At 39.3% G+C, this 27,558-nt stretch overlaps 1 protein-coding gene across 3 annotated transcripts; it reads right to left on the reverse strand.

The window, feature by feature from the left end:
* Positions 1 to 1,716: 1,716 nt before the first annotated feature.
* mrvi1 (murine retrovirus integration site 1 homolog) lies at positions 1,717 to 26,342 on the reverse strand. Of its 3 annotated transcripts, none has more exons than XM_081605174.1 (24): positions 26,283 to 26,342; positions 25,368 to 26,046; positions 24,186 to 24,336; positions 21,771 to 21,799; positions 15,574 to 15,771; positions 13,146 to 13,252; positions 12,997 to 13,058; positions 12,249 to 12,422; positions 11,990 to 12,067; positions 11,613 to 11,653; positions 11,390 to 11,446; positions 10,456 to 10,902; positions 10,265 to 10,343; positions 9,749 to 9,869; positions 9,624 to 9,654; positions 7,096 to 7,236; positions 6,839 to 6,970; positions 6,368 to 6,521; positions 6,128 to 6,177; positions 5,909 to 6,037; positions 5,576 to 5,637; positions 4,895 to 5,017; positions 2,869 to 2,982; positions 1,717 to 2,539 (listed from the first exon to the last, which is right to left on the reverse strand). In XM_081605174.1, exons 2-24 carry the CDS (start codon positions 25,797 to 25,799, stop codon positions 2,377 to 2,379), a joined length of 3,075 nt encoding a protein of 1,024 aa, XP_081461300.1. In that variant the 5' UTR covers positions 25,800 to 26,046; positions 26,283 to 26,342; the 3' UTR covers positions 1,717 to 2,376. The 3 variants fall into 3 exon arrangements, with proteins under 3 accessions (XP_081461300.1, XP_008403501.3, XP_081461301.1); XM_008405279.3 differs by having other exon boundaries at positions 2,854 to 2,982; positions 26,283 to 26,339; XM_081605175.1 differs by lacking the exons at positions 21,771 to 21,799; positions 24,186 to 24,336; positions 25,368 to 26,046; positions 26,283 to 26,342 and adding an exon at positions 19,851 to 19,986 and having other exon boundaries at positions 2,854 to 2,982.
* Between the last annotated feature and the right edge of the window lie 1,216 nt (positions 26,343 to 27,558).

Below are 27,558 nucleotides of genomic sequence, written 5' to 3' on the forward strand. Positions count from 1 at the left end.
TAGCTGCAAGAAGCTTTGAAATGACCAGATCATCCATCCATATTGTCCATGCGTGTTTGTCCTTACAGGGTCGCATATCTGCTGCATATCTCCAATGGTCACTGGGTGAGAGGCAGGGTACACACTGGAACTGCACCACACACACACTCGCAACTAAGCATAATTCAGAGGAACCAATTAACCTAACAGTCTTGTTTTTGGATTGTGGGATGAAGGCGGAGTACCCAGGGAGAACTCACACATGCACAGGGAGAACACTTCAGAAAGAGTCCAGGCTGGGATTTGAACCCAGAACCTTATTGCTGCAAGGCGACAGTGCTTCGAACTGTTCCACCTTGTGGTTAATGACCAAATTACTGCAGATGATGCTTTAGTCAGGTATAGATTACGTGGAAAAGTTTTTTTTACTTGCATGTTCTGTGCTACCTTTGGGTTAGTAAGTAATATAAGTAATGAGCCCCTGTGGGTGGGCTATTTCCAGCCACTTTAAAGCTATTCATCCTTCATATCATTGTAGAGTTGCTGCTTTTTGCTGAAACAGGGAAGTGCCATCCATCCACTCATTTGATTTTTTTCTTCTTCCATTTTTCTTCTTGCTCACTTAGGGCACAATAGTTGCAAATCTTTAACTTAACTACCTTTAAATTTGTCATTTGTGACATAAATAGTGCAACAAATAAAAAAACTACAAGTTTGCAGGAGTGTAACAATGTCATAAAATATTTGCACTAAATTTCACTGTCATATAGCATAGCTTCAGCTCTTTCTTATACATCTAAAGAAACCAGTTTTTCTCCTGATAAGAAAAAAATACAGTTTCAACTAATACATTTAAATCTGAAAAACCTAACTTGTAGCAAAATGATTTAACTTTTAACTTTTGTAATGTTCACTATGCAAATTATTATTGAATTACATGGTGGCATAAGTTCTGGCTTAGATGTTGGCAGGGGTCTTTCAGTCTGGAGCTTGCATGTTTTCCCTTTAAATACGTATATTGATTTTCTCCATGTGATTTGGTTTTGTACCACAGTGCAACAATATGTGTGTGAGGTCCTCTTTGAATTTCATTTTGGTGTAGCTATCTAAGCTCTATGATGGATCAGTTAGAAGTCAACTGATTACCTCATTCCTCCCCTGCATGGCATCATCAATCTGTGTACATAGAGTAAACTGATGGACATATAAATTTTTATAGATTTTCTGCATGTGTGTGATGGTAGTTCAGGAAGAAGGGTTTGATTATCCTGCAACTGGTAGGTTGCTGGTCCAAACACCTGCTCGGTTGCTGTGTCCTTGGGCTGATTGAATGGCAGCCTTGCTTCTGTAGCGCTCTACCATCAGTGTGCATGAAAAGTTGAATAACTTGATAAAGTACTTTGCATATGCAGGCAATTTACTCCTTATGTTGGGTCTTCTTGTAGAAAACTTTGATCAGATTTGATGTTGAATAAAATTATAATTACACTTAAGTATAAAATTATTTGTAGTATGACTTTTTACAAAATATGTGCTGTTGAATCTTTCTTTAGGTTATGTACAACAACAATTAACTTTATAGTACTAGCACATCAAGCAGTTATCATGACATAAAAAAGTGTGACACCATTTGACTTAGTATAATTTTGTTTGAATATTGTTACTCCGTCTATCACCCATTGACTGATAGAGACTCCAGATGCATGGATGGATTAATGAAAGTTATTAAAGCACAGATTCATTCTTGGACACCTTTTATTTAAAAGGTAAATTAGCAAAACGGTTCTCAATCCAGGCACTCGGAATGGTAATCTAAAAAGTGCTCTCATAAACAGGAAATCTGTCAGTGACCCAAATCTCAAATCAGACAGTCTCCAAATATTGCACTAAAAGCCTTGTTTCTATGTGCTTATTTCTAAACCTTAAATGCCCTTCACAAAACTTAACCAACAAATGCAAAAAAAAAAAAAAAAGTTTTAATATAAATAAAAAATGTGTTGTATAGAAATTTCTAATACACATTTTTTTTACTGTGGCATTTTAAGGAAGGTGCCATATTTCAAAGTACCAAAGCTAGAATGTATTATTACATATTCACCTATGAATTAAATAAGTTTAATCACACTGTATATTTGGTCCCTAAACTTACCATCAATAAACAGACAGCAAACTTTCCATTCTAAACAAAACTACAAATTAGCGTAGAAAAAAACACATCCTCTATAAAGCCTCCAAACCAGTTCCTGAACCAGGTCCTTCGATCAGTCTTTCCATTCAAGTGTGTCCGTCTGTAACGATCTGCTAGAATGGTGAAAACATATCTTCCAGCTCCTCTGTTACAGACTTCTTTGGCTCTGCTCGGTCCAGCCATCTCTGTTGTGTCTCGAAAAGCGTTTCTTATGTATCCTCACGGCGGTTGTAGTAGTCACTGAAGAAAGTTAAAATACTGACTAGCACGCACATCACCACAAACAGCACAAGGACGACCCAAAGAAGGCGCCGGCTAACAGAAATCGAGGGACAAAACCGACTGAGGAGAACTAGCACCTCCTCCATCCTCCTGTGGAGAAAACACAAATGTTTCCGTTCTGAGAAAATTAATGAATAATGTTCTTTGAATGTCATGCAATGATATTAACAGTATATATATATATATATATATATATATATATATATATATATATATATATATATATATATTTATTATTATTTTTTTTTAAATGCAATAGATGTAGAAATAGATAATGTGATTTCAAAGTATTTTAAACTCCAGACATTCATTGGCAATAATTTTGACGTTACTGTTTAAAATACCTATATTATTTCTGCTAAATATCTATTTCTTAAGAAAAAAGACACGCAGATTTAATTTACCTGCTGCTCTTATACCTCTTTCCGCTTTCTTCGTCTTTGTGTTTCAGCTCCAGCAGTTTCTCTGCTTCCATTTCCTCCACATGTTTCTCTTCCAGCAGAGCTTTGGTGTGTTTCAGTCCCTCTTGGTAGCTTCAGGTGACAGGGACAATATTTCAGCTACACTTAGTCTGCACCCAACTTTACTGAAATAGTGAGGCTGTTTCCTCTCATTCATAAACTGCACATGGTCACACAGACATCAGTTTTGGAGAAACATCTAACATTTTTAGAAAAGCTGTCACTGTAGTCCTGTATTTTCTTAAATTATATTCCTTGTTCTACAGAGATTTTTTTTGTACCAATCTCATTGACACCTTTGTGAAATGAGATCTTACTGATTTTTTGTAACCTCTCTGAAGACTTTAACAGAATCGATCAATCAATCAAATTTTATTTGTATAGCACATTTCAGCAGCAAGGCATTTCAAAGTGCTTTACATAATTAAAAACAGAAACACAGTCATGTAACATTGAATAAACAGTAAGAAACAGAAAGATATAAATAAAAAAAGCTAATAAATAAAAAAAATATAAAGATAAAAAACATTAAAACATTAAAGACATCAAAACCCACACTCTAACCCTAATTTAGCCATAAGCAACTCTTAAAGAGGTGGGTGTTAAGTTGAGATTTAAAGGCACCCAGTGTTTCAGCTGTTTTACAGTTTTCTGGAAGTTTGTTCCAAATTTGTGGAGCACAGAAGCTGAATGCTGCTTCTCCTCATTTGGTTCTGGTTCTGGGGATGCAGAGCAGACCAGAACCAGAAGACCTGAGCGGTCTAGACAGTTGGTACAGCAACAACAGATCTTTAATGTATTGTGGTGCTAAACCGTTTAGTGATTCATAATCTAACAACAGTATTTTAAAGTCTATTCTCTGAGCTGCAGGGAGCCAGTGTAGGGACTTTAAAACTGGTGTTATGTGCTCTATCTTCCTGGTTTTAGTGAGAACGCGTTCTGGATCAGCTGCACTGCGGGGATTGATTTATTAGTCAGACCTGTGAAGACGCTGTTGCAGTAATCAATGCGGCTAAAGATAAACGCATGGATGAGTTTCTCTAGATCACGCTGAGACATCAGTCCTCTAATCGGAGACATCAATCCTCTAACCCTGGAGATGTTCTTCAGGTGAAAGAAGGCCGACTTTGTAACTGTCTTAATGTGGCTCTGAAGATTCAGATCAGAGTCCATCACTACTCCCAGGTTTCGGGCCTGATCGCTGGTTTTCAGTTGTAATAATTGAAGCTGTGCATTGACTCTAGATCACAGAAATAAAGTTAATGTCGGGGAAATGTGGCTTTGACAGCTGAACTATATTTAATTTGAATCAGATTCACTAAGTGATGGCAGGGGTAAACTCAGGAATATCAAATACTGAAACTGAATTCAAAACTGCTTCAACAAAGTTAGCAAAGTAGTTACATACTTCAAAAAGCAACATCGTGCTCTATTTAGTTTAATGAATCTGTGATTTGTACATGACAAAAATCTGGCATTTTAGAAGACCTCATGAGATTCATTCCAAGTGTTTCTCCAAAGATGATATATTTTTCTGGGATTTTCCTCCAGCAAAATGTTTTTTGGTTATCTCATATTGAATTTTTTTTTCACTAAATCGCACGTTGGAGCTCAATAAAACTTAATGCGACTAAGAAGTAGTTTAGAATAACTAATTGGTATACAAAATGGGCAATTCTGTTGGCCCAAAGGATGTTTTTATGTCTCTACAGGGCTCCCTTCTCCTTCTGTCAGTACCGGTAACTCCTGATTTAAAGAAGCTTTTAGGAAGCTATTTTCTGTAGCACAGACATTAACAGACGTTTACAAGTTTGGACAGCAAAAACAGTAAGCACATAAAAAGTACCGCTGTTTGAGTTACAGATGTTTCAATAATCCACTTTTTTTTTTTGGAGCCAGAAAATTCTCATTTTCTCAGCGAATACACAACCAATGATTTATAGTCAATAAAAATGTCTCGACATAACAGAGGAGAAGGCCTCACCCTTTATTGTACGCTTCCTCCTCGATCTTTGCCTTGATCTCGGCTCTGATCTCGGCTCTGAGCTCCTCCAAGTTTACCGGGGGTTTGGCCGGCTCACTTTCCGGCTCCATCCCACTCTTTCCACTGCATTGTTTCGGATAGGAAAGAACAGTCAGCCTTGGACCGGCACCACCATCACAGCAGACGTTATAAAACACTTTAGAGTTAGGCTCCATCAAAACAACGGTGGCATGTCTTATTAATGCATGCGCCACAGATCTGGATTAGTGCATTAACAGCGCTGAACACAAACAGAGCAAGCGGAGCTGGCAGGTTTGTTATTCTCACAAAGGACATCTGGCTCATGCATACAAGAGCTGGACTGAAGCTTACTTTATGACCACAATATGACTGGAGTCATGTGCCTGGACTTTGTCAGCGTCTTTCCCAAATGTTTAGATTAAATCTACATTATTATTTTCTTAAGCCTCTCATATTAGTTTTAGCTCACTCGGGCTTTTCTCTGCACTGTAAAGCACATCCTGCAGGTCACACAAACAACCCAAAATCCCTAGCGCAGCAGAAAAAGCTTGGATAAGAAATGATTCGAAGTTCAGGATTTCTCCAGGAACATTGCGTCCAACGCTGCAGGAATGGCCCCGAAAGATCAAATATGCATGTTGTGTGTTTAAGCAAACATACCACTCTGGTGTTGGTTGAACTGCTTCGGTGGGAGAGCTGCTTTTCACATCATTTGCTTCACACTAGAGAGGAAAGTGATACAATTTATGTTTTTTTTAAAACAAAACTAGGAGTCAGGTCTTTTTAAGCGAAAATACAGGCTCTGAAACCACAACACAAAGCTGTTTTTCCAACTAAATGATTTAATCTCAGTTGTAAAAGGGGCTAAATCGTTTTCTGACCAGCTCATGACCTTTCATTCAAAAGCGAGTCCGGCTGTGTGTGGGTTGTCACTGTAAGAGATGCTTCATACCTCATTTCCCATCATTTCCCAACAGGACAGGAAAAACCTACCAGGACAGGAAGAGCAGCACCCGCTGCGAGTCCCACGTTTGGGCCCGACGCGCCTGGGCTCTGACCCGGGATGTTGAGGAGGTTAAACTTAGGTACCACTGCCACGCTCACCCTCCGCCGGGGTAAAGCCTGCAAGGGACGCAACAAGAAAAAGCAAGATGGGACCTTTCTGCTGGGTTTCGATATGAAGACTTAAAACTGAAAAACATCACTGGTTACCTTTCCAAGGGTGAGGGACATTGATCTTGATGGCCGTGCAACCCCATCGTCTTGATTGGAAAAAAAGACGTTTGAAGGAATTATTAATCAAAGCAGAGCTCAGCATCAACAGCATAAGCTGTGTGGAGGTTGTTTTGTGCTAAACATGAAATGTTTTCTGGTTATAAAATGCTTAAACAGTGAAGCAGGAAAGCAAAAGTTGCATGGTTTTATTGCTTTATTGCATGTTCATCTTCGTACCTCCAGTGTCTACGGACGCTCCATAACAGCGGTTTGAGTTCTGGTTGGCCAGCTTCTTAAACTCCATCAGCTCTGCGTGGTCCTTCTCATATGTCCTCTTCAGATTTTCCACGTATTGCATCATAACCTCAGTGGCTTTGTTCATACGTTTCTCCTGTTTGGCAATAAAACCCCCGTCCATCAGGCCGCAGGGACAGGAGCTGAGCATTCACTCTCAACAAAGAGTCAAACAAGCTGTGAACTATGTGTTGACATTAAGCTGTAAAGTTACTTGCCAGACTTTTTTTTTCTTCCAACATACTAAATTCAACATTAGGTATAGCTTTATTTCTTTTTACTTTTTTTAAAGAAACTTTTAAGGGCCTTTCAAGAGAAACATCAGATTACAAGAAAGTCTGGCTGCTTGGAAGCAAATCATAAAGACACGATCAACGACTCGAGACTTTTCCACATGTGTTTGTGTGACTGCACCTGTCGAACTGCTCCAACTATCTCTGCTCTGCTGGAGAGTCGTGTGGTCAGTCGGTACAGCACCGCCAGTGTCTCTATCAGGCGTTGGTAAGCTTCCCGTTGCTCCATGTTCTGCCACTGTGGTGCAGTCATCTGCAAGGAAAAACACAACATTGTGTCACAAATTACATCAGTCCCCATTTTCTAGCACGCCTCTAACTTGCAGTCTATCTAGGAAGGGAAACATCGAAACAAAGCTCCTGTTTTTCAGGGCCGACCTTCAGCGCTCCTTTGAACTCCTCCAGCTCTTTCTCAGTGTCTTCCTCTGTCAGGTTCCTCTCCCTCTCTGCTTGTTTCAGTCGAGTCTCCAAAGTATAGTTGTCATTACGAAATGCGAGCGACAGCTGGACAAAGGCGTTCTGCAGGGAGGTATTTATACTTTATCTCACACATTAAACACTTTGTTAAACTGCAGAAAATGGAATTGCTTAAAAGTTTTCAGAACTAAAGCAAATACACAGCTAAATGAGAAGCATTAGTGGTATGCAGAACGTGAGGCAGAATCCAGCGACCCTGAACGTGGGGAACAAGCTGTGAGTCTGACATTTGACCTCCTGGTGTTTTGCTTTCTTGATCAAAGCCACTCAGCTCAATGTTCCTACACAGGGGCCACTGTTGGGAGGAAATATACGACCTCTGACTGTCCTGATCCAGACGCGTCCCCGGGGGAGCAGCGAGAGGAGCTACAGCTGGAGCACAACAGCGTCACAAATGTTAGCATTTTCTCCACAGGAAATCGCTGCAAGTCTCTTCGGCCTGATCAGGAACAGAAAAACACTTTCCTGTTGACAGGACAGCGCCAGCTCCAGGCCGGATAAATTTTGTGTCAACTGCGTAATTAAGAAGGTTGGCAGCAGTCCAGGTTATTACCTACAAACCCACGGAAAAGGTTCAGAGAGTCCATCTGTTTCCACCGCTGGAACACAACAACGCTGTTTCAAGCTAACAAATCATTGAGGGCATTTCACTTTTCTGACTTGTTCCTTTAGGACTTTTAATGGCGAGAGTTTTGAAAGTAATTATTTTATGTTTTCTTCTGAAATAAAAAAAATAAAAAAATATTTTTTGTAGTTTTGCACTAAAATAGTTACAGCTTCTTAAAGGGTTTAATTTTTCTGTTCTCACAAGTTATTTGGCTCTCAGTATTTTACCTGCAGCAAACAGCCATTTAAGTTTCTCACCAGTGTGTTGAGAAACAGTTATTCAGAGCAGATATCCACCATCTCCAACTCCAGTCACAAAAAGTTTCATAACTGATCAACATTACCATGTAAACATTTAAACCAGTGTACACTTTAGATATGAATATTTAAAACAAACTCTATTTATGTCAAGAACAAAGCTGGTCAGTAGTCGTTACAATGAGAGTTTTATGTAAATAACGTTTCTCCCACATAAAATGTGGCAGATGACTTTCTAAAGGCAGCCAACATATTAACCACGTCACGGCAGCTTAGGCTAAATCAAACACTGTTAATCAAAAACTCGGCCCTGTTTCTCCATTAGACACTGAGTATGTCTTCCAGATTCGGTTTTGCATTTGTTTCACCTGGAATATTATTGTCATTTATGAGTTCCAGGTAAGTTTTTCTCATTTGCATTTTGAGATGATTTTATGCAGGCAAAAAAAAAAAATTCCCTGGAACTGACCTGAGCTGTTGGTTTGATGCTCTGGTCAGAGGGAATTTTAATTTCTGCAAACTGAGAACTGTCAGACGGCCAATTAATGCAGATATTATATTGACTCATAACAACTACACAATGTTCTACTTCAGACAGAGTTATACCATAACGAGAGAGTATTGTCAGGTTTTCAAAGAAAGCTAAAAATATGACAACTTTATTTTTTTATACTAGACATGTTCAACACATGCTTATGCTTCTGTCTTGTTTCTTTTTACAATAAAAAACAAGAAAGAAGCACAACTTTATGTTCTTCGATCACTTATTAACTCCAATATAAAAAAAAGAATCATAAACACTTTATTGCTTTCTCCTTTCTGCAGACTTTATGATCGGCCTTACACCTGCTGCACTTATGAGATCCGTTTACTTACTTATTACAAATGTGAATGATTACATCAAGACTATACTAGTCTTTAATAATCAATTAGATATTCACCATGGTATTAACTGCATGGCATGCACAAAACAGTAAAAATAACTAACATTAACTTTTTAACATTAACATAAAACCTAGCATGGAACGATCCTGTTAAAAAAATAACTCCATATTCCAATTTTATCTGGAAGCAGAAGGCTACATAGAAAACTGCTATTATTTTATTTCTTTCACAAAATGTCAAATGCTCCAACAGCTGCAACCACGTGACCATCTGCATCATTGGCTTCAGTTAAACAAGAACATTAATTAATGCAACCACCAATAATAAACCCGAAAGCTCAAATATATGCAGCATTGTTTTAAACAAATTAGCTCATTTTCTTGTGAAAGAAATGCAGATTTGATCAAATATTTGGCATGCAACTATTTCGTTTGCAAATATAAATAAAAAAGATAAACTTGAGTCTTATTGATATTTAATAACAAGCAGGTTATTAAATGTTATCACTGAGAAGCTTCAAAAGTGCTGCTAACAGCAGGTTATTTCATCCTGTTTGTATTGAGTCCTTATATTTCAGTAACTTTAGCGACTTAACGAAAACGAGATTCATTTCTATCTTTTTAAGGTTATGACTAAATGTATAAAACAAAGTCTACAAGGAGAAGAGCATTAAAACCAACCTCAACTTCTTTCTCGGAGAGCGGAGGGGCACTGAAAAGAAATGAGGAAAACCTTTTTAGCAAATGAAGAAATATACTTTTTCAGCAACAGCCTGAAAAGGAGAAAAAGTCAAAAAGATACACACCAGCCTGGCAGACCCCGGTGAAGTTTTAGTTTTCTTAGCATCACATCTGAAATGTTTGGCATGGCGTCAGATTTCTCCTTCATCTCCTCGTTGCTTGTGGTCTTTGCAGAAGATGGAGATCCTACACACATTAAAAGAGTTTTCCAATGATGTTCTCTTAAAAAGATATACAGCAGCTTAGTGCTTACACTTTTTTATAGTACAAAGTTTATGGCTCAATCCCCCTCTAAAGTACATAAATACACAGAATAATTTCCTAGTGCCATAAAAAGCGGTCTTCGCCTCACATAATTTAGCAATCATGCCATCTGCTGATAAGAAATAAAAATGTCGCTTCTCATGTTTGCCAGTAAATGGGTGGGTACAGAAAAGAGAAATGGGTCATCATCATTTTTGTGCAGGAACACTTTTCTCTGATTCAGGAAGTTTACACCCTCACTGATGGCACAGAATGTGCGGCTGAGAGAAAGCATTTTCTGTTCTACACAAAGACTGCGTGTATGGAAGTGCTGGTACCTTTTTCCTGCTCGGCCGCTTCACTCAGCTCCGGTAACTTGGAGCCAACTATACTCTGGTTGCGCATCAGCTTGTGCTCCTGGGAACAGGCCCAAACACGTTACTTCTTAAAACATCCAAACAAGACGCGGCTAAATGTAGAAAAACTACATAATGATCGTGTAGTTCAGTCTGCAGAGTGGATGTTTTACCTCTCTAAATTTGGACAGTTTCTGTATGCTGCCTGGTTGGGCCTGTAGGTCTTTGTACAATGAGGACTTGAACACACCATCTCTGGGTTTATCCAAGAAAACCTCGTCGACTGTTGGTGGGAAACCGGAGGCTCCAGTTCTCGAGTTAATGCTGCCGACGGAATCCCAGGAGACCGCCCTCATCAGCGGAGGGAAGGCACCGATTGTTTTGATCTCCGCTGTGCAGGGGGCCTGCTGGGTAGGGGGTCTGGGTACGGGCTTGGCCACCCCCGTAGCTGGGGTCAGGTTTGGGTTTCGACCTGAAACCTCATCTGCTTTACTGACGGCCTGCGGACTCCGAGGCCTGGTGAGGTCGCGGTTTTCCTTCTGAACGGCAAAGCGAGGTGTTAGCGTCCCGGACGACACTTTCCTTTTCTCAACCGGCCTATAATCCACCGAAGGCTCATCCTAGGATTAGCAAGATTAATAAAACATTTATCACCTCTGTTGTGTTTAGATAAGTGTAATCAATTCAATTCAAATTCAAAAGTGCTTTATTTTTACCATCTTCAGCATTGATGAAGATGGAAATTGTTTTTAATACCCGCTAACTGTTGAGCCAATGTCCAATATATTCCAAATGAAAAATTTAATTAAGTAAATGCTTTTATAATTTAGGAATGTTTTACATAGATAGTGGCATAAAGAGACACATTTAAAAATATCTGGAGAAATGGAGGGTTTTCAAAAAAAAGGGTACTAATATTACAGTTTAATTGTATGTAAATATAAAATAATTAAAAATACAACTCAGTATATCTGATAACATTAGCTAAGTTTAATAACCCTTCAATGGGTTTAACTAAGGTTCACTTGCAGCAAGTTTGAAGGTGAAATTTTTATTTCCCCACTAATATTTACATAAGAAATGAGTCAGTGGATCTGTAACTCTCACCTCCTGATCCTTGTTGTTTAAATCCGGCTGCTCTCTCCCTGTAGGCACCTCTAAATGCTGGGACAGAAAATCAGTCAATTTTTCTAGTGTTAATAAATATGACTGAATGGTAGTCATACTTCTGATACAGGAAAACGTCGTATACCAGACAATTCTGGAATTGGGCATACTAAAAGAAATATCTGGGTCATTTTTGTGAGAGCAGTTTCTTTACTTGACTCACAGACTGTGGGCAGCCATGTGTGGCCTCTGTGGTACCTGCAGCTGGAAGGGAAGAAAGCAACTAAGAAAACAGGCTCAATTTTCTGTCAACAAACAAACACGTCTTATTTTGGGTGTTCCAAATGTTGCCAAAAACCTTAAATATGCAGTTTGCTAAATTACTGATTTAGATTGGTCAGGTCAATCAAATTTAAACTCTGCCAAATGGCACTCGAGCATCATGCTTTCCAAATTAAAACATTGACATTGCTTTGTTATGAGTTCTAAACTTGGATAAGAGTTTGCAATGAGCAAGACCAACCACAAAAGAAGAGGTGAAATATTATAAATATTTTCTGGCAGATATTTAGATGAGCCCACACAAAGTGCGGTACAGACCAGTCTGAGGTGGGCCAATGAAAGAGCTGCTTCTTGATGAACGTGGGGAGGAAGACGGCGTTGGAGACGGAGAGAGGGCTGAGGAAGAAAAAAAATCTGTCGTTAAAACAGCGATGCATGCAATACAGGATACAATAGTTTATTATTTGTTTTATTTAACAGAATATGACAAGCTGCATCCTCTCCTCTATCAACCTCAGCATGATGAAAAACACAGTTTTAATGTCATTGAATGCATGAGACGTGGTATGTGGGCCACCTGTGGGTGAGTCAGTGAGGCTGCTGATGGATCGGCGTCCCCGGCGGGTCAGGAAGCGGTCGCTAACCATCTTGGCCTGTTCGAGAAGCTCCAGGTTTTTCTGCCGGTCCTCTTCAGAGAGCTGAAGCTCTGGAAGTTGATCTTTCACCAGGTCAATCACATTACCGGTGCTGTCTGAGAGAAAGAATAAACTAGTGATGGCACGACGTAGATAATGTAGAAGAGTTATACTCTTTTATGCTGTCTCCATAACTACATCATTTTTAATTCAGGGTTTTAAAATATCTGTGCATATTTGAGATGGTTTGGAGTAAGCTGTATCAATTTACGCCTCTTCTCTGAGAAGTGTAAAGCTTCCAGGAATAAGTCGACTGTAAATGCCAGAAAACAAATCACCAGACAAAAGAATGATATTTATGATCACCTGTTGCTATGATTCTCCGTTAACTCATCAAGGACTAAAAGGAATCAAAGCATCAAAAGCTTTTCAGGCATTCGGGCGGACACGTCAGGAGATTTATCTGTAAAGCTGGAGACAACACCACAAACCTGGAGCACATCTGCTGAAGGCGAAACACGGATTTGGAAGCAGTTTCTGCTGATTGTGCAACAAATGCTAAAACAGTCAGTTAATGGAAAATATTTCCAGGATAAAACTGGTGAATCCAAACCACAAACTAAATAGTTCTCATAGCGTTTATTTTTAGACTCCAGCTGCAGCACGTGAGCCTTTGTGGGGTTTACCCACCAACCGTGGTGATGGGTCCTCCAGTGGAGTTTCTGGCCTGGCGAGCTCTGGGACTGTGTGGCCTGACAGAGGACAGCAGTAAGTCAGTAACCGTGAAGTGAAAGCGGGGAATCTATTTCAGGGTTGTATGTGGTGGGTGGGCGATTTACCTGGCGTGTTCGAGGGATCGTCCTTCTTGTTGGACAATGACGGCCTTCTGTGGGTAGACGATGGTGGGGGCGGACATTATAACGGCTTGGCTTTCACCTGGTGTAGACTGCAGTCCAACACAATGAAAGAAGAGCCCAGTCATAGCAGGAACACAGTAATAAAACACTGGACTCATTACTGGAAAGTGAGCTGGAAGGTGTACGGCACCCCAGTTCTTCTCCCAGTTTAAGCAGTTCCTGCTTTGTGTTGCAGTATTTAGTAAGGACAGAGAGGGTCAGTCTGATCGGCAGTAAATAATGGCAAACATGTACGGGCTGGTTTCTGGACTCACGCAGGTCAGCAAATTAAACTCCTTCTAATAAGAGAAAAAAGACATTCATCTTTCTTTTCCAGCTGTTGTTGAAAGCTGTCAGTATAGGCTGCACTTTTCCTGACATCAACAACAAATAAAACAATAAAAACAGTCAGAAAAGTTCTGTTAGTGAAAAGTTTCGCGACAAAGAATGACAAGCTTGTGACTCCCATTGGTGGCATTCTCAAAATACAAAGGACAATATTATAATCACATATGCAACAATTATATCCCGCTATACTGTTTCACACTTAGGATGTGTAATACAACTGAAGTACTTCTGCTCATATCTATCATGCTGTCAGATCTTCATTCTGCCCTATGCCTAATGACAAAGAATTCAATTGAGACATACTTTACTGCATGTTGTGCTGCAAACAAGCTGTCATTGATAATATTAGTCCAAACAGATCAGTGCAAAAGATTTGCATGCAGAGTTAAATTACTGTATACTGACACACATTTTCGTAAAAACAACATCTGACAGCTCAGTTTATTCACTGTCATGAAATGGGAAACTGACCTTTAAACAGAACCTGTCTGACAAAAACACTCCGTAGACTAAAATATCTCAAAACGAAAGGAAAAGCCAACAGCTGACCAAAAAGAACCGAAGGGCCCACCTCACGTTTGTAAAAACATTTTGATGATCCCACAGACAAGGCCCATTTCGGGTCAGATTCGGATCGAGCTAAATCTTAACTCTAGATTGGATAACCCTGGAAATTGTTTTTATTTTTCATTTTTGGTTTTTCAGTGCACATACAGTATAATCATCCAAACTGCCTTGTTTGAATGACAACACTGAACTCCAAAGTTTCAAAGTCGTTAGTTTTACGGCCGCAAATTCCTGTGTGATTACCAACAGCGATGCTAATAAACTTCACTAAAAGCTAATGGTACCAGGACACTAATAACACAAGGAAACCTTGATGTAACACTGTAGACAGACTGCAGATTCAAAGCAGCACTCATCCAATAAAGATGGGTAGTTTTATTATGTTGGCATATGTGCCATTAGATTCTGAGATGTCCCATCCAGCTTTGGTGTTTATAAGCCATTTCAGAGAGAGACCGTGCTCAGTTCAACACTTTGATGTCAGTGGACTTTCTGAGATTAAGATTATCCATCCATCCATTTTCTTGCACCCTTGTCCCTTAGTGGGGTCGGGAGGGTTGCTGGTGCCTATCTCCAGCTAACGTTCCGGGCGAGAGGCGGGGTCACCCTGGACAGGTCGCCAGTCTGTCGCAGGGCAACACAGAGACACACAGGACACACAACCATGCACACACACACTCACACCTAGGGGCAATTTAGACAGACCAATTAACCTAACAGTCATGTTTTTGGACTGTGGGAGGAAGCCGGAGTGAGATTAAGATTATGAGATATTAAATGCTGTTTAAGATGTAGAAAGAATACATTTTACCTCCGTATTATGACAGATTTTAAATGTCATCCCAAATAAACATGTATTGATAGTTTAAATAATTTAATTGGAATATAGTAATCTGACTTCATCTTATCTAAGTAGCTAAAAATGACTAAAATTGTGCTGTTTATCTTCAGGACAAAGGTCACAAATATTACTCTAGCGACCTCTAGTCGTTGTTTTGCTGAGATGCATTGTTCTCCAGACAGAACTGTAAGAATCTCAGTGGTCTCTGATTTATTATGAAAGCCAAGCTAAAAGACCTTAGAAGACTAATGAATCATTTAAGAATCAGCAGAATGATGAGACTCACTTGTAAACATTTTAGGTCAGAGAAGTGCAGAGAGCCAAAACACAACATGCACCAAACCAAATAGCAATAATTCAAATTGTGGGTTTGGTAACTTCAGTCCCCCCTTCCCCCCACACACACACAGCCAAGCCTCTGTTTGAACAGTGGGGAGCATATTAAACAGAAGAATGATTAATGTGCTCTTCCTGGCAAATTAAAAGCAGCATGTTGGAGGAAAAGTCGCTAATTTTAAAGTCAGATAAATGCAGAAGCATTGCTGGAATTTCCTCACACTGCCTTTGAGTTATTTGTGAGTGTGTGCTTCAGACGGGGGCAGAGTTTGCACTCACTGTTCGAGGAGAGCTGGATGAACTGTCCAGTTCTTCGGGAGAGTCCTCTTCTTCTTCCGGCAGGGTGGGCATGACGGGGGGCAGAGAGGGGCGAGAGCGGGAGAGCGGGAAGGACAAAGGACTGGAGGACGCCCTCAAGTTGCCGTTGCCTTTCTTTAAAGAAAACTCAGGCAGGGAGCGTTTCTTCTCTTGCTGGAGCTGCAAGATCACAAAACACATAAAGATACAAAAGTAGGTTGTTTTAGTCTGAGCTGAAACACAAGTGCAGAGCTCTTCTTTTCTGCACTTGTTAGAGGATAGACGCATTAGAGATAAAAGGAACCACTGCTAAGAGAGTCCACCACACCATCACACCCCAAACAAATCCCAGAGTAGCTCCACACTCCAAAGGCTTGAAAAAAAAGAAGACAGAATCCAACTCTGGAATATACCCTAAGCTTGGCCTCTGCAAAAAAAGAAAGTATCCTGAAACATTTGATCAGCCATTCATTAACACCATGAAACCTATTTCTCATTTATTTAATGAAGATGTACTAATATACTCCTACAGCATGTGTAGAGCTGGGGCTCAACAGTTCTTTAAACAAGTGTGCACTATTAATAAAAGCAGCTGGGTAATGAAGTCTGGATTTTCAGTACAAGGATGAACAATTATTTAATGGCACTCTGAAGGAAACTCTTCCAACTGTAGATTGTGTGTATTTAGGCTGATGACATCACAAGAGGCACAATAATCTTACCAATCAGATGGCGATTACTAAAGACCACAGAGGAGGGGAAGAAACAAAGCGCCGTTGAAGAAACAAAGCGGAAAAGCAAGAAAAATCTGAGTGGAGTTACCTCATGTGCTATTCACACCGTCACCATCACATGAGGCATGCCATGGTGCCATATCAAAAAGTTTTTATTTTGGATAGGGCAGATTATTTGTTTTTCTTGACTGAATAACAATACAGAAAGACAGCATGCAGTTCTATAGGTGACACACTTTAACAAACTTAAGTTTGATTCACTTCAGAGGAAATTTAGGCAAGTAACTTTAAAATTGCGCTGTAATGTCCACATGCAGGAGAATGCCTGCAAATTCTGTGAATGTGTGTCACATTATTCCTGTGCAGGGGGTACATGTCACTCCATCACTACAACCTCTGAGAAATCAACTTAAATATACAAGACAAACCAACACAGATAAAAGCACAAATGCCACTTCACGATTCTAAAGAAGAAAGCATGAGTTCAGCTGAAACCACTTAGATCATTTACATCTGAAGCTCAGCAAAGGTAGAAACTACTGCAGCATAAGTGATTAAATGAAACCTCTAACAAATAAACACATTATTTTCATCTGTTTTTCTTCCCACACTGCAGTTTTCTCCGGGCAGTCACGGTGCTGATTACAAACACTCGGAGGGATGCGCTTGGTTGTTATAACACTGAGCTGCACTCAACTCTCACAGGCTGACTGATGCAATGAGCTCCTCCGGGACGGAGTAAAACAAACAGAAGGATTTGTAGAAAGATTATATAAAAACACGAGTGCAAGCCATGTGGAAGATTACCGAGAGAGTTAGTCACACTGATCGACACCGGCTATCAGAACTGTAAATGTTGGAGTTGTAACAAAGGGGTCAAACGTTAAAAGACAACAAACTAACAAAAGATTTACAGTGGGAAGTGAAATAAGAACAAACATGCGATGTCTAATTACAGGAAGAAAGCATCAATCTGCTTATATGTCAGTTCTGGAGGCATCAAACATGTTCATAACAACTGTGGAGTTTGTGACATTAAAGAATTCAGTGAAACGAATCAATCTTTCCTGGCTTTCAGATGCTCTTGTTCTTTTTGCATGGTTCACTGAACTGGAGGCAAAACTTCATGTGAAAAAAATGTGTGCAGCCATTGTGTTAACCCTGTTTAAACTCCCACTGTTCTATTTTTAGCAGCAAATTTATGCAAATCCAAACGCAAAACCATTTTAACCCTTTGAAGGAAAGCGGTGCCTTGAGTACGTGCACAAACCAGCGTCAGGGGTTAATGAGGTCTGATGCTAATGGGATTCAGGGTCGTTTAAATTCACCACAAACTGCAAGAGCTCCATAACCAGGTGTCAGTGATGAATTACTGTTTCACAGGTGAGACATGAGAAGTGTAATAAATCTTCAGATACAGCGAAGTCTAGATTATACAATGCTGCTCAATATCATCACGAACATGACAAGTTCCTGGGAACATAAAGCGGCAGCAAGGCTGTGAGTCACTGGGGAGGAAATGGATTGTTTAACTGTTTCCCAGTGAGCTGCTGGGATATTTCCTGACTACGTTAATACGCTCTCATGCAGGAATACGAATTCCTTTTCATTCTCACTTTGCAGAAGCATTCAGTGTGTATTCTGGTAGGTTGTTTACGTTCATGAAAGATTAGAGATGTTTTCAAAATTCTTCTGTTATATTCTAAACAAAATGTCAAAGCCCGATGGCTGGGTTTCCTTAAAAGACGGTCATTCAAATTATTGCATTATAATTGGATTAGAATACTCATTGTTTCTTTTTCTAAGTCTGACTTTATGATTGCTTTATATTGACATTAATTAGATTCTGTCTTCTGAACTAAATTAAACTATATTACCAGAGATTAACTAAATCTCTGTCTTGTAAAACTAATGAACTATTTTTGTATTTATGACATGTTCCACACATATCTTCCTATTAGAAACATAGTTTAAGTACCACTACTTGCCATCATTGGATTTGACCTTTGGGTTACAAGAACTGCTATTCTCCAGGTCTCTTCAAATTGTGCTAATAGAACCAAATCTTGACAGAACAATATATTATTTCCACAGATATGAGAAGCATCTGATCTTAGTAATTATGGTCGAAAGGTTTTGTCTGAATGCCTGTAAACACATGCCAAATTTCTTCTTAAATTAATCTATATCTATTTTTTTGCCTATTTGGAAAGCTTTGGAATAATCAATCATTAATCATATCATTTTAACCGTGGCTGTTTATTCAATGTAATGATTATAAGTTCAAAATGACTGAACATGGAAAAACCATCACTCACGAGATTTTTGTATTGGCTAGAAATATAGATTGTTTACATTTCTGGAGCGATACCCTGAAGGAATCTCTTTACAAAAAGAAACATTAGCTATCAGATAAGTAAGCTTCTGATTTCCCGATCAGCCCATCCAGATGATTCATCATCCCAAAGTGTATTTTTGAATACACTTTGAGAGACAAAGGAGGACTACTCAACCTTTTGAGATTTGGATGAAGTAAACATTTTACACCATGTTATGTTCAGCTAGTTTTTCTGAAAGGATGCAGGATGCATCATGTAGTTTTTACTTCTTAGAGACAGCTATACTTTTGGAAAACCCAGTTTTAATCAATTTAGAAGGAACTTTGAATTACCAAATTCTTTTTTAAATAGCAGTTTCTAAAGAATAATTAGTGTTATTTGTATTTGTTAGCCTTTTTTGTTTATATCTTGCTGTTCTAATCTTCAGCTGAGGTTTTAATGGCAGTGTTGATTCTGAATCAATTCTGCTTCTGACAAATATACAGAAATCTAGTTTCTTTTGATGTTCAGTGGAGGTCACTTAATGAAACACTCTGGAAAAGTTCTCGATTCAAGAGTCCTGCCCCGACCAAATACCGACAGACACGCTGAAGAAATGTTGCACAGCTTGAAAAGGACTGAACCTAAACAAAGGTGCCAACCTGCTCTGCAGGAGGCTGCAGTGCAGAGTGCTGCTCCCACAGACCATGACACTGAGATAAATATTGCAGAGTAATTGAATCACTCAGATGATTTCCTGTGGGAGAAAAGAACAGAACATGCAATCCTGAGCTCAAACATTCTCTTGTAACCAACTCTTGCCTTTTGTCTTCAAACAAACCAGACAGAAGACTTGATTTTCTACCAAAATTGTTCAAGAATGAGAGAGAGAGAGAGGCAAAGGGAGCAGCACCTTCCTCCCTTTATCTGTTACATAAGCCAACTCCTTCATGCCAGATTTGTTTAAAATTTGGTTGTGTGAAGCACAGAGTGCAGAGCCAGTAGAGGAAGTGGTTTGGACCCAGGCACAATCTGAGATAACATGGCAGAAGCGTCAGAAAATAAAAGTTGCAACGGGCTCTGTGATGTAAAGTCAGGCAGAGGGAGGAGAGTCGACTGAACAGACTTCCAAAGTGGCAAGCCACACATTAGCTATGCAAGCAGTTTTACATAAAGTCACTGCAGTCAAACAGAGCAGTCCACAAACCTTCATGCAGATGGTTCAAGCAGCTGAAGAGATTAAAAATACAAACCAAAAATAAACCCCAGCTGAAGCTGCATGTGTCCAATAATCCAGTGAAACCCAACAGCGGCAAACAGCTGAACATCTGAACCTGTCCACAAGGAGTGTGCACGTTACCTGAGTCCACCGCTACACTGCTGCGACTCCAGCTGATTTCTCCAACTCAGACACTTCCCACAACCAAGCTGTCATTGTCACAGTTTTCCCCAGAAAACTCTCAGTCCTCAGGGCTTCTTCTTCCTTCTCCCGTCCCCTCTGTTCCCTGGCTTTTTTCAGCAGCAACAGCCTCTCTTTCACTCCTGGGAGCTTTTACCATTTAAGGAGAAGGACTCAGTGCGCCTCTTTAAGCTGCTGTGAAGTGTATGCGTACGTGTGATTATGTGAGCTCAGGCATCTGATCCTACAATTATCCCTAAATAAGACCAGGACAAGATGAAACATTTTTATTTTGAAAGCGCTTCTCTTTTTTTTAATGTATATATAAGTGTAAGAAACTTTTTGTGTGCTTTTCTGTGTGAGACAGGCAGAAAGAACTGCGCCTGGCTGATCTGTGTTTACTCTTTTGACTATGAGGAATCCACTTCCGAGCTCTTAAGCTCCATAGCTATTTGCTAATCTGCTCTGTCAAAACCTTGATCATTGCTGCTCTTTCTTACTGCTTCGGTGTTAATGATTTAAGTTCGCTGACCACTCAGAGAAAACAAGAACACAGCAAACACACTGTTTGGGGGAAGACAGCCTTAAGGTCACATGATCAGTTAAACTACTGCAGGTTGAATGATGCTGCTTACAATAAAGGAGCAGTCTGAGCCAGGAAGTCGTTCTCGTTCTTACTCACCTGACTTCAGTGCATTATTACATAACCTACTAACTTAAGTTGCTGCTTTTGACTAAGTTTACAGTCCTTTTGTCTTATTCTAATTTTCTATTTCCAACATGGTATAAACAGTGTCTTTGTGTAAATGATGACATTTCACCCTGAGGATTTTACCCAAAACAAGACACCATTGATGAACATAATAACTGTGTTAAAATGTAAAAAAAAAAAACAAAAAAAAACTGATGGAAATCTAGCCATTGTTTAAAAATATATAACAATTACAGTCAGTGAACAGACATTACCTCATTACCAAATTATTACTGCAGCCTTTAGCTATGCAGTGGGAATTAAAATATCAGAAACACCAGTCTGAGTCTGAACTTTTTAAATATTTACTGAATAAAAACAAATGGAGAATTAAACTAGATGTTTCTGTAAAACAATATATGCACCACCCCACAGAGTAAAGAGCAGACAGGCCACAAACCTTATTATTTTAGCAGAATACTACATGGTTCAAAATGAACCAAAAAGAAGCAAAACATGCAAATTTATGAAGCCGCCTTTATCTATGACACGTAGATAAAGCCATTTGTCATGAACAAAACATAAAAATGCACCAGTGAAATCTAAACTTGGACCTTTAGAGAAAAAGATAGTTTCCAGTTTAATAGGCTTTGAACATATTGTTTCTGTGCATTTGTTCATCTAAATAAAGTCTTAACACTTTATGTAATTTGTAATATTTTAAATGTTTACTTGTGAAACTGTTTCCCTTTGGACAGAAAGTGTTCCTTAAGCGTTAACAAGGAATCTGAAGTTGGCCTAAAGTAGATGAAAGTCTTTGTACACACCATAATATTATTGTTATTGCTACATCTACCTGGACCTAAGATAGTTTGAGGAAGCATGTGCTGTATAACAAAAGCATAGAGTACAGTACACTTCCTGCAAATGTATATTTTCGTGTAAAACAACTCTAAAAACACAGTAACACAGAAAAGTATGAATGCAAACGCTACATGAAGAAATAACACAACATTTTTCAGAGGAGTGGGTCTTACCTCCCAGCTGCTGCCTCGTCCTGCAGCACCTGTTAGAGCCAAAGCACAGACAGACTGTGAAAACAGTTGATTTGCATTTAACAGCAAGGCATGTGCAATGCAAATGTTAGAGGGGACAGTAAAAGAAAAAGGAGTGGAGAAGAAAGAAAGGATGTGACACTGTGACAGAAAGAGGAAAACAAAAAAGATAGCAGAAATAAATTTAGTTGTCTTCCCATTGGGGCTGATCCTCACAGCATGACGTTCAAAACTATTGTACCTCTTGCTTCAGGAAGTATGCCACCCAGCCCACCTCTATAGCTCAGGGCAACAATAACCTGGCAACCATCTGAAGCACATCAGGTGCTTGAGCCGCAGGCTAAGAGCTCCCGTTGTCTGCTTCAGGGGCTCTCAGGAGGAGCCTCGTAATGCGGTAACAACTGAGGAACCAAGAGCTAGTGAGCAGCAGCACCTTCAGAGCTGGTGTTTTCTCACTTCAAGCATTTCTTTCATTGGGAATTGGTGAAATTCCCAATGAATTGGGAATTCTTTATGTATAACTTTATGAATCAAATTTGATTTTATTTTTAACAATTATTGTAGCAGTTGTATTACTTTGTAAAGTTCTACTAGCATACTTTAGGTTAATAAAACAACAGTTCTTAATGTTTTTTTTAATTATTACTACAAAGGCATCTACAATAACTTATTGAAGAATTTTGAATTAATATGAGTTAAAACATCATTTATAAATTAATTTTGAATTTGAATTTTGAACAGATCCATCTGACTTCCAAAACACAGAAAGTAGAACCTGCACCAAATCGCTGGCAGGTTTGCACATATATGAGAGCAATTTGGATTTGAGATATTTCTAGATTATTAAGCTCCTAAACGAGAAAAATCTGGTGAAAAGCTGGTTAGCCCTAAATTTGAATATTGGATAGTTTACTAACTGGTTTGTGTGGCCCTTTTTTTTAAAATACTTTGATTAAATTAAATCAAATGAACACAAAATAAACCCCAAGAAGTGATAAGGCTTCTAAACATTTTACTTTTTTCTCATAAATAGTCACTGTGGCTAAATGGTCTTAGTTTCAGACCAAAGGACATGCCAACAAAAACTAAAGTCTTTGTCCCCCTAGAACATTTGCAAAGTATAATGCTGCTTTTTATGGTTTCTTAGGAACTATGACTTCTTCCTCTCTGAGTGGCCTTTCAGCACGTGTTGGTGCATCACTTGCTTCAATCTGTATAAAGACAGTTTCTTATGATAGAATCGTCACAAGGCTTTATTTTCTGTGGCTGATTTTTACGTTTTACATCAAAACACGTTTATCTCTTCAACACATATCCTATTTAACTCTGTTAAGAGAGAATTCATAAAGCTCTACAATTCAACTTATCATCATAATGAAGCAACAAAGTCTTTACTGTTCCTCCCCTGGCTGCTGTTTGAATTAATGCAACTTCATTTGCTAACCAAAAGAAAGCTACCACCAACTTGGCACAACACAATGTTACTTTTAGATATACAGTCGTAAAATAATCATAAAGAACAGACACTGAGGCAACTATACAGCCTGTCACAGTAAGTGCAAGTTTACCTCCAATATGGCACGTAGCCATGTTAGCTATCACTGTTTTAGGCAAGAAGGAATATAGAGATTGACATTTTGAAGAGATGCAAAGAAAATGACTATTTTTAGCTAAAGCTATTGCTTCCTAATTACTGATGGGAGAAGCAATAAGAGATGTCAACATAATTATATTTATACAATACATGGTGTAATCATGGCTAAAATTACTCAAAAAACTTTGTAAATACAATCTGGATGTCTAAAACATGATAAAGGACAAGATTTTGTCTAGTGTTTTGAGAACTGGCATAACTAAAGTTGGAAACAGTAAAATAGTGAAAGTTTACTATTAACTTTTCAGTTATGAAATATGAGATATTTTGACCTCTGATGAAACCATAATAACCCTGAATAAACTCCTGCATTATTGAAACCACAGAGCCACATTTCCTCACAGTAGAATATGAGTAAATTACAGAAAATTATTTAAATTGCTTCTAAACTTGCACACACACAAAAAAAAAAAATCACAAAGGCTGGTGCAAATTAACCAACTGTTGGTACAAAATGTCTTTTGGTGAAGACTCATTTTGCCAAAAATATTACTGTCTCTCCAAATTAACATAGAAAACTCATTTGGATCCCTCCCAGTATTCCCAGTGGCCCCAGATAGCACACCCTCCCCTTCCTCTGTACCAGCTGTTGAGTGAAATGTAAATATCGGCACAGTCTATTTTCAGAAATCCCCTGGGATTAACACTAGAAAAGGAAGTAGCTTTAATACATCTCTGTCTCACTGTGTACCCCATTACCATGATAACACCATCAACGTATTTCTGTGTTGCAGTCACCATACCATTCATGGGCAGCTGTGGAAGCTCTGGGACTTCTGGGAAAACAGGAGATGAAGAAAGAATCTGTGTAATGTCTTTCTGTTCAGGTCCAACATCATCCATGACGTTTATTGTTCCTGTTTCACGATTAGCTGGCAGTGTGAGACCTGGGGACTTCAGGAAAACAGAGATTAGGTGTGATACTGTATTACTAAAGCTGCAATAAAGGTTAAGAAACATCCTCATTGAAAGATGATCATCAAAAGTGAATCTTCCTGTTAAAAAGCCAAAGAATAAATAGATGGTTTGAATAAAACATGTTCAAGGTTAATGTTGATGCTGAATTGTAAAGTTTGCTTTTACCGTAGCATCCCAACCAAACCTTTGCAGTGCTTTGCAGTGTAGTAAATAAAAAAGTCGTTTACAGTAACAACCTTTTGATTTATGAGTTTTTTTTAACAGTTAAAAAACGTTTATGCTTTTTGTTGTAAACGGTCAAAAGCTTTGATTTGATTAATTTCATTCTCTCATAAAAAGCTGAATAAACACATAGATTCTGTAGTTTTGTAGGTTGTACGAGGACCTGAAACAACCAAAATGTCCTCTAAGTTGGAGAAATCTGGTTGGACTAGGATTTTATTTGTGGAGTACCAGAGGAACAGTGTCTAAATACAATGGACACCATGTTGTTTAGATTCTTCTTTTTGCAAAAACGTGTCATTGTTCTTACACTTTACAAAAATAGCCACAATATATTGTGGTTTGTGGTGGTAATGTGACAAAATCTGAGAAATTTGGGGATCTCAAGTCATTTAAATATTATTGCAAAGCAGTTGATTTGGCTCTGGAGAAAACAGGCCGTAAAATCCACACATCTGTGAGGTTTTATGTCATGCCAACAAATATTTAGACATTTAAAGAGTTGAAGGGGAACTGCTAGCTTTCCTGACTGAAAATATGTTTCCTCTATGGCTCAACCATCCACATCATATCACACTTTGTTTTAAGTAGGAACATTTTTACATTCTCTCTAGATGATTTTTGATGCTGTGTGCTAAAACTTCATTTTATTTTAAATTGTTCGTACTATTTAGTGATTTTTTTTTGTTGCTACGACAACTATGTATGGATTTTAGGTTAGCTAAAATGGGAAGAAATTTGCTTCCCTCCCATGAAATATAAACAAATTCCTCAGAATGACGAACCTGTGACGGACGTTTCTCCCTGACCTCAATCGGCTCATCAGTGTCCGCTGCTCGGTCTAAAGTCTCTCCCATCTTCTGAGTGATGCTCTCCATCTTTTCTCTCACCTGGCTCACCCTCCGCTCGCTCTGCCTCACCAGCTCGGCCGTCCCGAGAGCGCTGCTGACCATCGCTTCGATCCTCCCGAGGGTCAGCAGGAGACCGCTTCTGTCCGCCTGCGGCTCAGGTTGCTTTGACTCTGAGGCTGGGATCTCCTCAGGCTTGAGGACTACAGTCGAATCCCCCTGGTCCCTCAGCACCTTTTCCACAGCCGCGCCTTCTTCTTGACCCTCTGTGTCATCTCCTTTATGAACGTGGGGAACTTGACTTGTGAGTTCAGCACAGCCTTGTCCAGATTTCAGAGAGGTATGCAGGTGACAGACCTGCTTTTTCATGTCACCTAAGTCATCCTCCGTTAGCAGGAGCTTTGTCTGCGTCTCATGGCACTCTGGTAACACCGTAGCTTGCTCCCTGCAAGTTGCGACCTCTTCTTCCAATTTCACCCGAACTACCGTCTTGGCCTCCTGACTCTGACTCCCAGTCTGGCTGTGCTTGTGCTCCTTCTCACAAGATTTCTGCTTCTTCTTGTCTTTCTCCCCTTTCTCCTCCCACACAGACCTGTGCAGCCCAGGATCTCGGTGCCTGAAACCACCACCACCACAACTCTATAAACATCCATTTTACACACTGTTATCTTGTTAACTTGTGGCATTAAAACTGCACTTATGCTAGGCAGTAACTCTTGTGGGTTGTGTAATGGAGATACTCATAAATACGCTGTCAAGACCAGACATCATTTTTATAAGCTGGGCCTTGAGACTAACGTACTGTCTCCTTTCTGTTACCATAACAGGAGAAAGCGGTAAAATCTCACATACACTTTACGGAGCTTCTGTCTCAGAGCTGCCTGTTGCTGCTGCCGGAAAGGAAAAGGCCTGTCCTGCACGAGAGAGGAGACTAGATGTAAAACTGTTGCTGCATTTAGCTCCAAACATCAGCTCAACCCCCCCCCCACACCTCCCTCCTCACCTTCCTGTGCAGATGATGTGCTATTTCGTCACTTTTGGTCTTGTGAAGGACGTCCTGAATATCTTCTCGGTGTAAGTTGGCAACTGGATCGCTGTTGCTACCTTGAACTCTGTGAAGCTGTTGCAGACAAAGGTATGAAGCAGATGGATCTAGATGAAGGAGAAGATCTTTGCTGTGGCGATGCCAACCTGCTGCATGTCCTGCATCTCGCTCTGCAAAGAGCGCCGGTTTGGAGGGTTTAAGCCGTGGGAGCTCGGAGGAGCAACACCGTGTCGGTCTAACCTGTCAGAATTTAACACATTTCATTAAACCTCTCAGCTCCTTCAGTATTTCTGATGTTCATAAACAAGTAAACAAACGTCTATAAATCATGTGGTGTCTGCTGAGGGCAACAAATGTGATAATGTGTTTTTAAAAGGCTCTGTGATGCAGCTAAGTCTGAGCTCTACATTGGATGATACCGTCATATCACTAACAATGACTTCTTTGTGTCACTTTTACTGGTGACCAACGTTTTGCTGTCAACTGTGTGAATATAGAATTTCCTCATTCTGCGCTTTGAAAGATAAGAAACCACAAATTGATTGCAATTCTTCAATAAAATAGATAAAAAGACTTCCAAATGTTTTTCTTGTGTACACTTATAACAGCTGAAATATTAATCTCTTACACAAAAACTGAAGCTTATTTTAGATCAAAACGACGTAAGAAACTGAGACAAACACAACCAAAATTTAATTTTTAAATATTTTTTTAATTAACTCATCCGAAATGAGCTGGCAGAGAGATAATTTATATTCAAATCCTTCATAATCCCCATTTTAAGAGATATCCTGCTTCAAAGCATCTCCCTTCATGCAAGCTCACGCACAACTGATAAGAAACAAATTCACTTAATTTAATGGGAGACATTTTTTGGGCAAGGTTTGCTTGCAGCTTTGGACTTTTTTTTTTTTATCTCCACACAAAACTCAAATAAACTGAATACAACTTTAATTTTAAAAAAATGCACCAAATGCATGAAAAATTTTATTGTGAGTGGATGTGTTTAGGAATGTGGTAGACCTGAAATGTTTCACAGTGCAGACTCCTCTATTCATAAAAAGGCAAAGGTTATATGCAATT

Source organism: Poecilia reticulata, chromosome 3 (assembly GCF_904066995.2).
Source record: "Poecilia reticulata chromosome 3, P_reticulata-male-v2, whole genome shotgun sequence".
Lineage (NCBI taxonomy): Eukaryota > Metazoa > Chordata > Actinopteri > Cyprinodontiformes > Poeciliidae > Poecilia > Poecilia reticulata.